Source organism: Papaver somniferum, unplaced genomic scaffold (assembly GCF_003573695.1).
Source record: "Papaver somniferum cultivar HN1 unplaced genomic scaffold, ASM357369v1 unplaced-scaffold_15, whole genome shotgun sequence".
NCBI lineage: Eukaryota > Viridiplantae > Streptophyta > Magnoliopsida > Ranunculales > Papaveraceae > Papaver > Papaver somniferum.
In genome coordinates this window covers 296724-308565 of record NW_020624376.1, presented here as the reverse complement: position 1 = coordinate 308565, position 11842 = coordinate 296724, and the positions used below count along the sequence as shown (strand labels likewise).

General features: G+C 36.5%; 1 protein-coding gene across 1 annotated transcript; it reads right to left on the bottom strand.

Annotated features, from left to right (window-relative positions):
* Nucleotides 1-9902: 9902 nt before the first annotated feature.
* Nucleotides 9903-11598, bottom strand: LOC113335626 (codeine O-demethylase-like). Its single transcript, XM_026581655.1, has 4 exons — nt 11254-11598; nt 10890-11137; nt 10449-10773; nt 9903-10354 (listed from the first exon to the last, which is right to left on the bottom strand). The coding sequence occupies exons 1-4, from the start codon at nt 11518-11520 to the stop codon at nt 10085-10087; spliced, it is 1110 nt and encodes a 369-aa protein (XP_026437440.1). The 5' UTR covers nt 11521-11598; the 3' UTR covers nt 9903-10084.
* Nucleotides 11599-11842: the final 244 nt, after the last annotated feature.

The following is an 11842-nucleotide window of genomic DNA, read 5'->3' as shown; positions in this document are numbered from 1 at the left end:
TTTCGGTTTTTTATCCAGATTCGGGCGATATTCATGCTTATTTACTTCCGAATGTAGTCGTGTTCTTCGTTTCTCAAGAAAATCGACAGTATTCGGGAGATATATTTGTTGGTTATCTGCCGAATATTGTTGGCCATATCTTCCTGGATACAAACTGGTAATAATCGGTAGTTTGATGAATTTTTTGGCTTCTAAATATATTTAAGTAGACACACAGTATTCGGAAGTACACTCACTACCGAAAATATATATTGAAAAAATCTCAAAATTTCTGATATAGGAAAAATCCCATTTTGGGGCCAGTATTTATTCGGAAGACAATATAATGTTTTATACCTCCGATTGTGTAGGATAAAATTTTAGAGTTTCTGAACTCCAGTGATGAATATTCGGTTGTAAACATGTTTAGTTATATTCCGATTGTTTTTTATTCGGGAAAAATATGTGTCTTCTTACTTCCGAATTTGTTCATTCGGGTTATAGTTGTGTAATTTGTCTTCCGATTGTGTAGGATGAAAAATTTAGAGCTTCTGAACTCCAATTGATGCATATTCGGTTGTAGATATGTTTAGTTAGCTTTCGATTGTTTTGTATTCGGGAATAGTATGTGTCTTCTTACGTCCGAATGTGTACATTCGGGTTATATTTCCATACTTTGTCTTCCGATTGTATAGTTTGTAAATATTGTTCCTTTCTTTGTTGTTTAGACAAAGTCGAGAAAGGAGGAAGAAAGTGACAGCTAGTGCTAGGAGGGAAAGGAGTGCCAAATAAAGAAGTCAACAAGGAGTGCAACCAAGTGCTGAACAAAGTGTAGAACAACAAGGAAGTGAACAAGGGGTGCAACCAAGTGTTGAACAAGCCGCTCAACAAAGTGCAAAACCAAGTGTCGAACCAGTTGATCCAGTGCCAAGAGTAGAATAAGAAGGACAACCAAGTGGTACCCAAAAAGCCAAAAAAGGAAAAGATGGTGTAAAGAAGGATATTGCTAAGAAAGCATCACATCTTGTCCCTCAGCACTTGAAGAAGAAGGATATTCCAGCAGGCACAATCCTTGGGCTACCGGCGGATGGAGGAAAATTGCTTTTTGGATACTAAGACTCATGGGCCAGAGAAATATACGAAACCGAGGTAATAAAATTACTATTTTTTATTAATGTATTGTCTATGTGTTATATCGTAATATTTTTGTTAAGGATTTTTTTATGTACTTTAATAGGATCATCAAGATGCGGTCCGTCTACTCAAAACTACCGCCGCACCAACAAAAATGCTTGCGTGGCCTTTATCCGGTGAATGTGAAAGGTTCAAGTCAATTGTTGCCAACTCGGGGTTAGTTAATGCCGCCGAGAATTCATTATTGGAACATGATCGTGTGGCCATATCGGCGTTCGTGGAGAGAATGTATCCTGAGACCGATACTTTCCATATGCCGTTTGGGGAGATGAAGATTACTCCGGATGATGTTGTGCAGATTCTTAACCTTCCGAACCAAGGCACATCTGTGAAGTTTAACTACACAAAGCAGTTAAGTTGGGCACAACTTTATTCTCTAACTAAAAAGTGCTTAGGTTGGGATGAAGAGACAACAACAACAGAGTTTAGGAGGCATGCAAGTTACAGAACAAGAAAGATCAACATTACAGCTTTGATGAATATGTTCCGAGGCACCTTGGAGAAGGAAAAGAATGGAACGTTAACTGATGTGCAAGTGAACCACGCTGCCACCGCATATCTCCTTTGTGTATTGGGATGTGTCATATTCCCCAATACTTCTGGCAACCGGATAGACGCCAACCTTATACAGCTTTTGGATCCTCTCCATGAAGTCGGTAACTATTCTTGGGGCACGGCATGCCTAGAATTCTTGATGGAAGAGTTGAGAAAGGCTTCGAGGCTAGGAACCTGCCAAGTTGCCCGGGAACGTGGCTCTATTGCAGGTTTTTTCTTTAACTCTATAACTCACTTTATAATTATTCGGTAGAAAATACATATGATGCATATCCATAACTCCAAATGACGCATATTCGGTAGGAAATGATCCATCTCTTTTTCCGAATGTTGGTTATTCGGTGGTTAGGTACTTATTTTGTTTTCCGATTATATTCAATCGGAAATATTCTTTTGATATTAGAACCGAATATACATGCCAGAAAAGCTACAGGTTACTGAACTCCAAATGATGCATATTCGGTAGGAAATGATCCATCTCTTTTTCCGAATGTTGGTTATTCGGTGGTTAGGTACTTATTTTGTTTTCCGATTATATACAATCGGAAATATTCTTTTGATATTAGAACCGAATATACATGCCATAAAAACTATAGGTTACTGAACTCCAAATGACGCATATTCGGTAGGAAATGATCCATCTCTATTTCCGAATGTTTGGTATTCGGTGGATAGGTACTCAGTTTTATTTCCGATTATATATAATCGGAAATAATGTTTGGAAATTACTACCGAATATACACAATCTATTTACTAAAAATTGGTTTCTTATGTATATAGGCATGGATCCTGAAGTTGGCCGGAGAGAACCCGGGGTGGTGCAAAGGTACTCCTAGAGGAACAAAGTATATATTTGAAGACAATCGTTCTAGGACAAAAGATCAGCAGTTGATTCGCATGAGGGAGATTTTGGAACAATTGAAGGCCTCGGACGTATACTTTGATCCGTACAAGGAAGATCGAGCCATTGGGCATATAAATGTTCGGTCGGACTTGTCCCTTTATTTTGGACCATTGTGGCACCCCACAGGATATGTGATGTATAACCCCTCTAGGGTGATGCGACAACACGGGTATATACAACAGCAACCTGTGGAGAAATGGGGGATTACTACAAATTGGAGTTTGAGTTGTGCTCTTCTAGTGGTGATAATCTCACGATTGTTCACACAGGCCCACCTACTGTTCTTGATAACTGGGATAAGAGGAATGACTTCATTATCGACACTGGTAGACGAACCACCCGAGGTGATGAAAATTCTCCAGACTATATGAGTTGGTATAACAAGGTATCACATCCTTTGGTTATCCTTGAAATCAAATCCAACACTACTGCGGCGGGTTCAAGTTATAATTGTATCATCAAAGACAAACCAGCTGGTTATGATAGACTGGTGCGTGTTCTTATATTTTTGTTCATTTTATATTATTCCTATAAATCTTAGGTAATTACCGTTTGATGTTATGTCATTACGTATAAAAAACAGGTGAATAGGTTCAAGCGTGTTTCCAAAATGTTAATTGCATGCCTGAAGAGCGGAGATCAAGAGGCTAAAGATCTAGTTGATAATATGGATAACGAAGATTATGCTGCCCAGTTTGGGGAGAAAGTCACGAAGAGGCATCATCCCAAGGTGGCAGTATCAAAGACGGGTAAAAGAACTCGAGCTTCATCGAGCGCTGAAGTTGCTCCAACTGAAGCTGCTCAAACCCGTGGTCGTGCAGGACTGGGAGGTAGTCACGGTCGTAAAGTAAAGAAGAGCAGATAAATAACAATGATTTGTGTTGTACATTCGGAAGTTTGGGTAACTAAGTTAGAAAAGTTCAAATGACAATGATTTGTGTGGTACATTCGAAAATTTTGGTAAATAAGTTAACTTCCGATTATTTGAAGTTCAAAATTTGAAAAGTATCAATTTTTCCCAAATTCTGATTTTTGGGCCATCGTACATTCGGAACTTTACAAAAAAAATTATCCTTTGAATATTACAAGTTCAAAACAAACCATGTCATGGCTCTAGGTGGTTCCAAGGGACAATATAGAAGGTTAGACACCCCATATTCGGATGTTTTGGTAACTGAGTTAACTTCCGATTATTTCAAGTTCAAAATTTGAAAAGTATCAGTTTTTCCCAAATTCTGATTTTTGGGCCATCGTACATTCGGGACTTTACAAAAAAAATTATCCTCCGAATATTACAAGTTCAAAACAAACCATGCCATGGCTCTAGGTGGTTCCAAGGGCCAATATAGAAGGTTAGACAACCCATATTCGGAAGTTTGGGTAACTGAGTTGACTTCCGATTATTGGAAGTTCAAAATTTGAAAAGTATCAGTTTTTCCCAAATTCTGATTTTTGGTCCATCGTACATTCGGGACTTTACAAAAAAAAATTATCCTCCGAATATTACAAGTTCAAAACAAACCATGCCATGGCTCTAGGTGGTTCCAAGGGCCAATATAGAAGGTTAGACAACCCATATTCGGAAGTTTGGGTAACTAAGTTGACTTCCGATTATTGCAAGTTCAAAATTTGAAAAGTATCAGTTTTTCCCAAATTCTGATTTTTGGGCCATCGTACATTCGGGACTTTACAAAAAAAAATTATCCTCCGAATATTACAAGTTCAAAACAAACCATGCCATGGCTCTAGGTGGTTCCAAGGGCCAATATAGAAGGTTAGACAACCCATATTCAGAAGTTTGGGTAACTAAGTTTACTTCCGATTATTGCAAGTTCAAAATTTGAAAAGTATCAGTTTTTCCCAAATTCTGATTTTTGGGCCATCGTACATTCGGGACTTTACAAAAAAAATTATCCTCCGAATATTACAAGTTCAAAACAAACCATGCCATGGCTCTAGGTGGTTCCAAGGGCCAATATAGAAGGTTAGACAACCCATATTCGGAAGTTTTAGTAACTAAGTTAAATTCCGATTATTTGAAGTTCAAAATTTGAAAAATATCAATTTTTCCCAAATTCTGATTTTTGGGCCATCGTACATTCGGAACTTTACAAAAAAAATTATCCTTCGAATATTACAAGTTCAAAAAAAACCATGTCATGTCTCTAGGTGGTTCCAAGGGCCAATATAGAAGGTTAGACACCCCATATTCGGAAGTTTTGGTAACTGAGTTAACTTCCGATTATTTCAAGTTCAAAATTTGAAAAGTATCAGTTTTTCCCAAATTCTGATTTTTGGGCAATCGTACATTCGGGACTTTACAAAAAAAATTATCCTCCGAATATTACAAGTTCAAAACAAACCATGCCATGGCTCTAGGTGGTTCCAAGGGCCAATATAGAAGGTTAGACACCCCATATTCGGAAGTTTTGGTAACTAAGTTAACTTCCGATTATTTGAAGTTCAAAATTTGAAAAGTATCAATTTTTCCCAAATTCTGATTTTTGGGCCATCGTACATTCAGAACTTTACAAAAAAAATTATCCTCCGAATATTACAAGTTCAAAACAAACCATGCCATGGCTCTAGGTGGTTCCAAGGGCCAATATAGAAGGTTAGACACCCCATATTCGGATGTTTTGGTAACTGAGTTAACTTCCGATTATTTCAAGTTCAAAATTTGAAAAGTATCAGTTTTTCCCAAATTCTGATTTTTGGGCCATCGTACATTCGGGACTTTACAAAAAAAATTATCCTCCGAATATTACAAGTTCAAAACAAACAATGCCATGGCTCTAGGTGGTTCCAAGGGCCAATATAGAAGGTTAGACACCCCATATTTGGATGTTTTGGTAACTGAGTTAACTTCCAATTATTTCAAGTTCAAAATTTGAAAAGTATCAGTTTTTCCCAAATTCTGATTTTTGGGCCATCGTACATTCAGGACTTTACAAAAAAATTTATCCCCTGAATATTACAAGTTCAAAACAAACAATGTCATGGCTCTAGGTGGTTCCAAGGGCCAATATAGAAGGTTAGACACCCCATATTCGGATGTTTTGGTAACTGATTATTTCAAGTTCAAAATTTGAAAAGTATCAGTTTTTCCCAAATTCTGATTTTTGGTCCATCGTACATTCGGGACTTTACAAAAAAAATTATCCTCTGAATATTACAAGTTCAAAACAAACCATGCCATGGCTCTAGGTGGTTCCAAGGGCCAATATAGAAGGTTAGACACCCCATATTCGGAAGTTTTGGTAACTGAGTTAACTTCCGATTATTTCAAGTTCAAAATTTAGACACCCCATATTCGTCTAGGTTTTCCTCTCCACAAAAGTTTGGATCATTCAACATATACCCCAAATCGTCTTCGCCATGATTCTCACCTTCTTCTTCATATCCATTCATTTTTGTAGTGATAAAATGGGTTTTCCCTTTTTTCCTTCACATTCTTCTCTATAACTCTAACAACTCAAAAATGAAAAAGAAATGGAAAAAATGAAACAGAAATCATTCTAATACTGCACCGACTACAATCGGAAGTCTGGGTAATATTTTGGCTTCCGATTACGATCGGAGGATAACAACGTTATCATATACTCCGAATATATAAGGATAATTTCTCCATTACGAATTACGCGAGATAAGGGCTGGCTACATTTTCTCTTTGGATGACCTTTTTTGTTTTATTGTTGGCCCCTAAATCCTTTTGAGTGGCCCCTAAAAACGCGAGGCTAAAAAACTGATAAACCTGATGAAAATCTTAGCAAATATATGCTTCACGTACATAGGAAATATCGGTACATAAGACCCTTCAGTTATCTGATATACACAAAATGTTAGATGGATGGTTGTAAAACTTGTATGCCAATTGAAAGCTTAACAAACTTGTCAAACCTTTGGTGCACCTAATCTCTGTTTAGTGGGTGATGGACTTATCGACGAGGATTACACAAATACACAAGCAAAGACGTTCTTTGTCCGATATCCACAAATTCATTCGTGATTTGGGAACATAAAATTTTATGTACAGATTGCGTCTGTTTAAGACCTGGATCCTGGATCTCCAAGATTGTAAATGTGCAAGGTAGCATCGATCACTACGGACGAAGGCAGCAAACTTTACTAATTACACTATTACAAAATGGAGAAAACTAAAATGTTTGATTACTAAGGAAAGTTAAATTGGTTTTCGAGTTTAAGATCAAGAACTTACCTATAGTACTCAAGAACCGCAATTAATAGAGGAAAAACTAGTTCAGGTTTTAAAAGATAATAAGATGATTTAATAAAATAAAAAGTTTCAATTTTATTAAAGTGCCTATTATTATGTTCATGATAAATTTTTTTCCATTTACAACCGATTTGTATTGTACCGTTAATTTAGTTTTGGTTTGAAGGAAGGGCAAAATAGAAGCATAAAAACATAAGATAATTTGGTTGGAAACCTCCCAAATAAGGAAGGATAGATGTCGGCTTCTGATTGGTCCCTCACGTTCCCATCAAATTTGGCCCCATCAAAAAAAATTCTAGTAGTTGAGTACTGAGATTGAGATATAACAAAAGTTTACACGCAGCTGCTGCCCAATAGGAGTGAGCATTTGGTCCGTAATCTGTGGATTTAACCGGGACTAACCGTATTTTTGCGGATGGATGCCCGGATCGTTCGCTAATGGGTTGGACTTGGATGGAATTTTCGATATCCAACGGATGATGGATTGGGTCCGGATGCAACCTTAAACATCCGTTGGGCATCCATATCCCTAAAGTTAAGGGCATTTATATAGTTTTAGAAAATACTATAGATAAATTGAGAATTTTCAACGTGGTTGCTTGGGGTGTTGTTCATGGCACTTATATATTTGTATACATATATAGGATATGTAGGTTCTATAAGAAGTTACTTATGTTGGCTTTATTTTTTAATTATAAATTTTAGCTAAAACAAATCTATTGGATTATCCATATCCAATCCGTCCATCCGTGCATCCATTGGACGGGAATCCATTGTATGTTGGATTGGATGCGGATCCTAAATTTGAAATCCGTAGTGTATTGGATTGGATGCAGATGGTGTAAAAACCGGTCCATACTAGCCCATGCTCACCCCTACTTCCCAAGCAAGGATTAATTTACTTAGCTTCCAAGGCCAAGTCCATATCCGCCCAAGCCCAAGTGCTGAGCAGTTCTAAACAAGTGATTCTCATCAATCTAACTAACAAATATGACAATTTGAAAACGAAGACTCCTGTGAAACAACATGATGCAGAAATCAATACTGGTTGTATTCCTTATGATTGTATTTTTTCAAAGATACAACTCCCATCAAGAAAATCTTCGGTTATGGAAAAGGATATACCGTCATCCTCAATCATTAAGAAGAGATCTCTTTCCTGTACAGGCTTGTTCGTGATAAAAGGGCTCAGGAATCCCTTTGATAGTTTTATCGCGAGCAAAGATGCTCAAATCATACATCCTGCCAGTATTAGAAGACTACTCATTGGGTACCGATGGAGAACTAATGCTTCCTAAGCTATTGAAGATTTACAAAAGTTTTGGTTATCTTTGCAATTTCAGTTTTAGAATCTGTTTTAGGACTCATCGCGCTGTGCTCTTTTCTTTCGACAGGGCTTTATCCCTTTCGGTTTGGGTTTTCCCTGTCAAGATTTTTAACGAGGCAACATATGCGTGTCCAACACCTTTCGGTGGTTTTATCATTTACCTTCTATTGTTTGCGCTTTATTTTTTATGTAATTTCTTTAATTTGTTAGCTATAATGCATAGCTATAACACTGTTGTAATCATGGTTGCTAACGCCTTAAGTTAATTTTCTAATGAAGTACCTTATTCACAAAATAAATAAATAAAATAAAAATAAAATGACAATTTGAGAATCAACTTTTATTCATGTACAAGCAGGCAAATTTTGCCAATTATCCACAATTTCTTTAAGAACAAAGGGAAGAAACATTGAATTCGAACCTAACTTATACAAGCAGGCATACTTATTGGTCAGTGTATAATGGTAAAGTCTTTCTAATATAATACCAGTGACTTGAGCACCAAATCCGTTAGCACCAAATTCTATATTGTTTAAATAAATAAATAATAATAATAATATCAGTTACAAACTGCTTCAAAAAAAAAAAAAAAGTCAGCTACAGACTTTTTCTAATTTCACATTCATTATTACAGTGATCATAGATCACATTTAACCTTCGAAAAGAAAAAAAAAATCACATTTGTGCAAGGACTTTTAGCCAAAACCAACGTCTCGTTACTCTCACTTCAATCTATCAGTGAATTATATACTACAGGAAAATCTCTCCGGAAGAATACTCCATATAAGAATAGAAATTTCTGGTCCCGAGTTGGGCCAGTTATATTTAAGAATAAACTCCATATTGGAATAAGCCATAATTTTTTCCAGTCCCGCCTTAAGGAACCTACCTCAATATAAGAATAATTGAAATTATAATATAAATAATATAGGTCTTGTCTTACATCAAAGTTCAAGATGAAGAGATTCTTGTGACCATTACAAGATCATTTTGCTCCAAAATGGATTCTTTGCTTTTCTTTTCACAACTTAATGCAAATATCTTTCACTCGTATGATTTTATTTGTCAATTGTCGATGTCAAAGTTAATTTTACGATCACTTAGGTACATTTTTGTGCTTCCTATGCATATGTATGTATTTCCCAAGTACATTTATGAAAATTATTCTTTTGGTGTATTCAGGACACACCTCCATATAAGAATACCCCCCATATAAAAAAATTTTTGTGGTCCCTAGGATGTTCTTATATAGAGGTTTTACTGTAATACTATTTCTTCATCAGCAAAGTTAGAAAATATAATTAATTTCGGAAAATGGGTCATTTGTCCAAATATTTTTAAAACATGGTTCTAATGGACGAGTAAAAATTATTACGGGTGAAATGGACAAAAAAAAAATAGTAAGGATGAAATTGGATTCATCCTGGCTTAAACTTAAAAAATAGCGAGGATGAAACTGGATGCATCCTGATGTAAATTAAAAATAAGAAAAAGTATTTGAAAATGGGTAGGATGAAACTGTTTACATCCTGGTTATTTTAACATTTTTGTCCATTTAAACAGTATCAAAACCTAGATATCTTTTTCACCTAGAAATTGTTGATTTCGGTCTTTTTAACCAATTCTGTGAATTAATTAAGAAGACTGAAAGTAAGCAAAGGAAATAAGGAGAAGAACTGCCCCGTGCTAGGGAAACAACCAACAAATTAACCCAGCAAACTGATTCACATAGATTCTTAATTCATTCAGTACAGAAAATCAACTCACACAACTGCAACATTGCTTATTCAATACAGCACCAATTATTCATAGACTTACTCGGAAAGCTTGATATGACCTTTTTACTTCAGCAAAGTAACTTATTTCAGTCAATGTACAAGCAGCAATATCATGTAGCCTTATCGTCTTTGTCACCTCCTATCTTCATATAGTCAAGGTATGATTTTCCGTAGAGCTTCTTTTTGTAATATGTCCTCAAATAATCGTCGTACCTAACGCTTCTGAACAAGGCAGGTGTCTCTGGGGTGAGCATGCTAGGTATCGGACCAATATGGGACGTCATTTTAGGGCTCTGAAATGTTGCAACTGAGAGCCTCTCGTTTGTCGTGTTTACTGTTACTCGGTGCTCCACACTTGGGTAAATCCCATTAGTCATTATCTAAAAAAAAAAAAAAAAAAAAAAAGTCAATACCCATACTTGAGAACCAGATCTCGTCTGTATATGCCTTAAACAAATAATTTACTCTATTTACCTCCAAAAGATCTCCCATGTTCACTACAAAAGCCTCAGGTAAAGGCTTAACGGGAACCCACATATTGTCTTTTTTAACTTGTAAACCTTCCACTTCGTTGAGTTGGAGGAGGATCGTTAAACCGGTACCATCTGAGTGTGGTGTAGCGCCGAGGACATTCTCTGCTTGAGGACAAGGAGGATAGTAATTCATCTTTATAATTTGTCTCCCATCTTCAAACAAATCTTCAATGACATCGGCCTCGATTTTTAGAGCCTTTCCCATCAACTTAAGGAGGGTCATGTTTAGGTTATTCACCTGCGATGAGTAGGATTCAACCGTGTCCCTGCGTGAAGAGATAAACTAGCTGGTTAGGGAGTGACTGACACGGCATACTCTGAGAGCAACATATATCGCAATGAAATCACATTTCCCGAAAGCAAAAAGTGAAAAAGAACAAACCTTAGAGGTAGAGGAAGTTTGGGAAATAGCCGAGGCTTCCTCATGTGTTTGGGAAGAGTGACCATGAAAAACATATCTCCCCAGTCAAGCTGCTGGTCTTCGGATGTAATAAAGACTTGTCCAAATCCTTCCAGATCTCCTTCTTCTTGCCAAAATGGCTTTTTCTCGTCCATTGGGATATTGAAGAAATCGTGAACTTCTGATTTTATTTTCTCCACCACTGAAATGTCAACACCATGGTTTACCACCTACATCGTAAAACTCTAATTAATTATCTTTATCTCATTAAACAGATTAGCATGCAATAATCCACTATAAACAATTACTACGGAATCATAATTAAAGTCAGTATATATACACATACCTGAAAGAAACCCCATTCTTTGCAAGCAGAGTGAAGCCTCTCCAATTCTGCTTCTCCAATGATGGGTTCGGGAGATAGTAGTTTCTGCAAATCGATAACAGGTACCGTCTTATCAATCATAGACGAACTAGAGACGACATTAGCCAACGGGTCCTGATCAATGCGTAAGTATCGAGCTGGGACTTCAGCAAGCGGTTGTTTCGCCATTTCCTGAACATTAGGTACAAACAAAGAAGAACCTATCTTTGAAACTTCTGGTGTCTCCATTAATTTTGCTTCCTTAATTATCAGAATGATGAATTTCTTTTGTATCAGAATATGAACTCAGTTATACTCTCTAATGAATCGTCCACTCTTTTTATAGCTGTTATATCGGATTTTTTTGTATTATTATAGCCTCTTCGTGGAAGAAAAGGTTAAACATTTAATATTCAGTAGATTAACAACTAGTTCCTAATCTGGACACCACATGCATGCTCAACTATCAAGAATTATAATAACATGTTATAGCATAAAAATAAAATAAAATAAAAAATCAATTGAGCTATCCCAAGTTGGTCAGAGTCAGACTGCTAACTTTAACGAGGGG

Bases quoted from the DNA above. Each gene is read 5' to 3' on its own strand.
- LOC113335626 (XM_026581655.1), bottom strand. From the start codon at position 11,520: ATGGAGACACCAGAAGTTTCAAAGATAGGTTCTTCTTTGTTTGTACCT. The intron at 10,774-10,889 runs GTTTGTTCTTTT...CTCTTCACGCAG, and splicing joins AAACTTCCTCTACCTCTAAG to GGACACGGTTGAATCCTACT. The intron at 10,355-10,448 runs GTAAATAGAGTA...TTTTTTTTTTAG, and splicing joins ACATGGGAGATCTTTTGGAG to ATAATGACTAATGGGATTTA.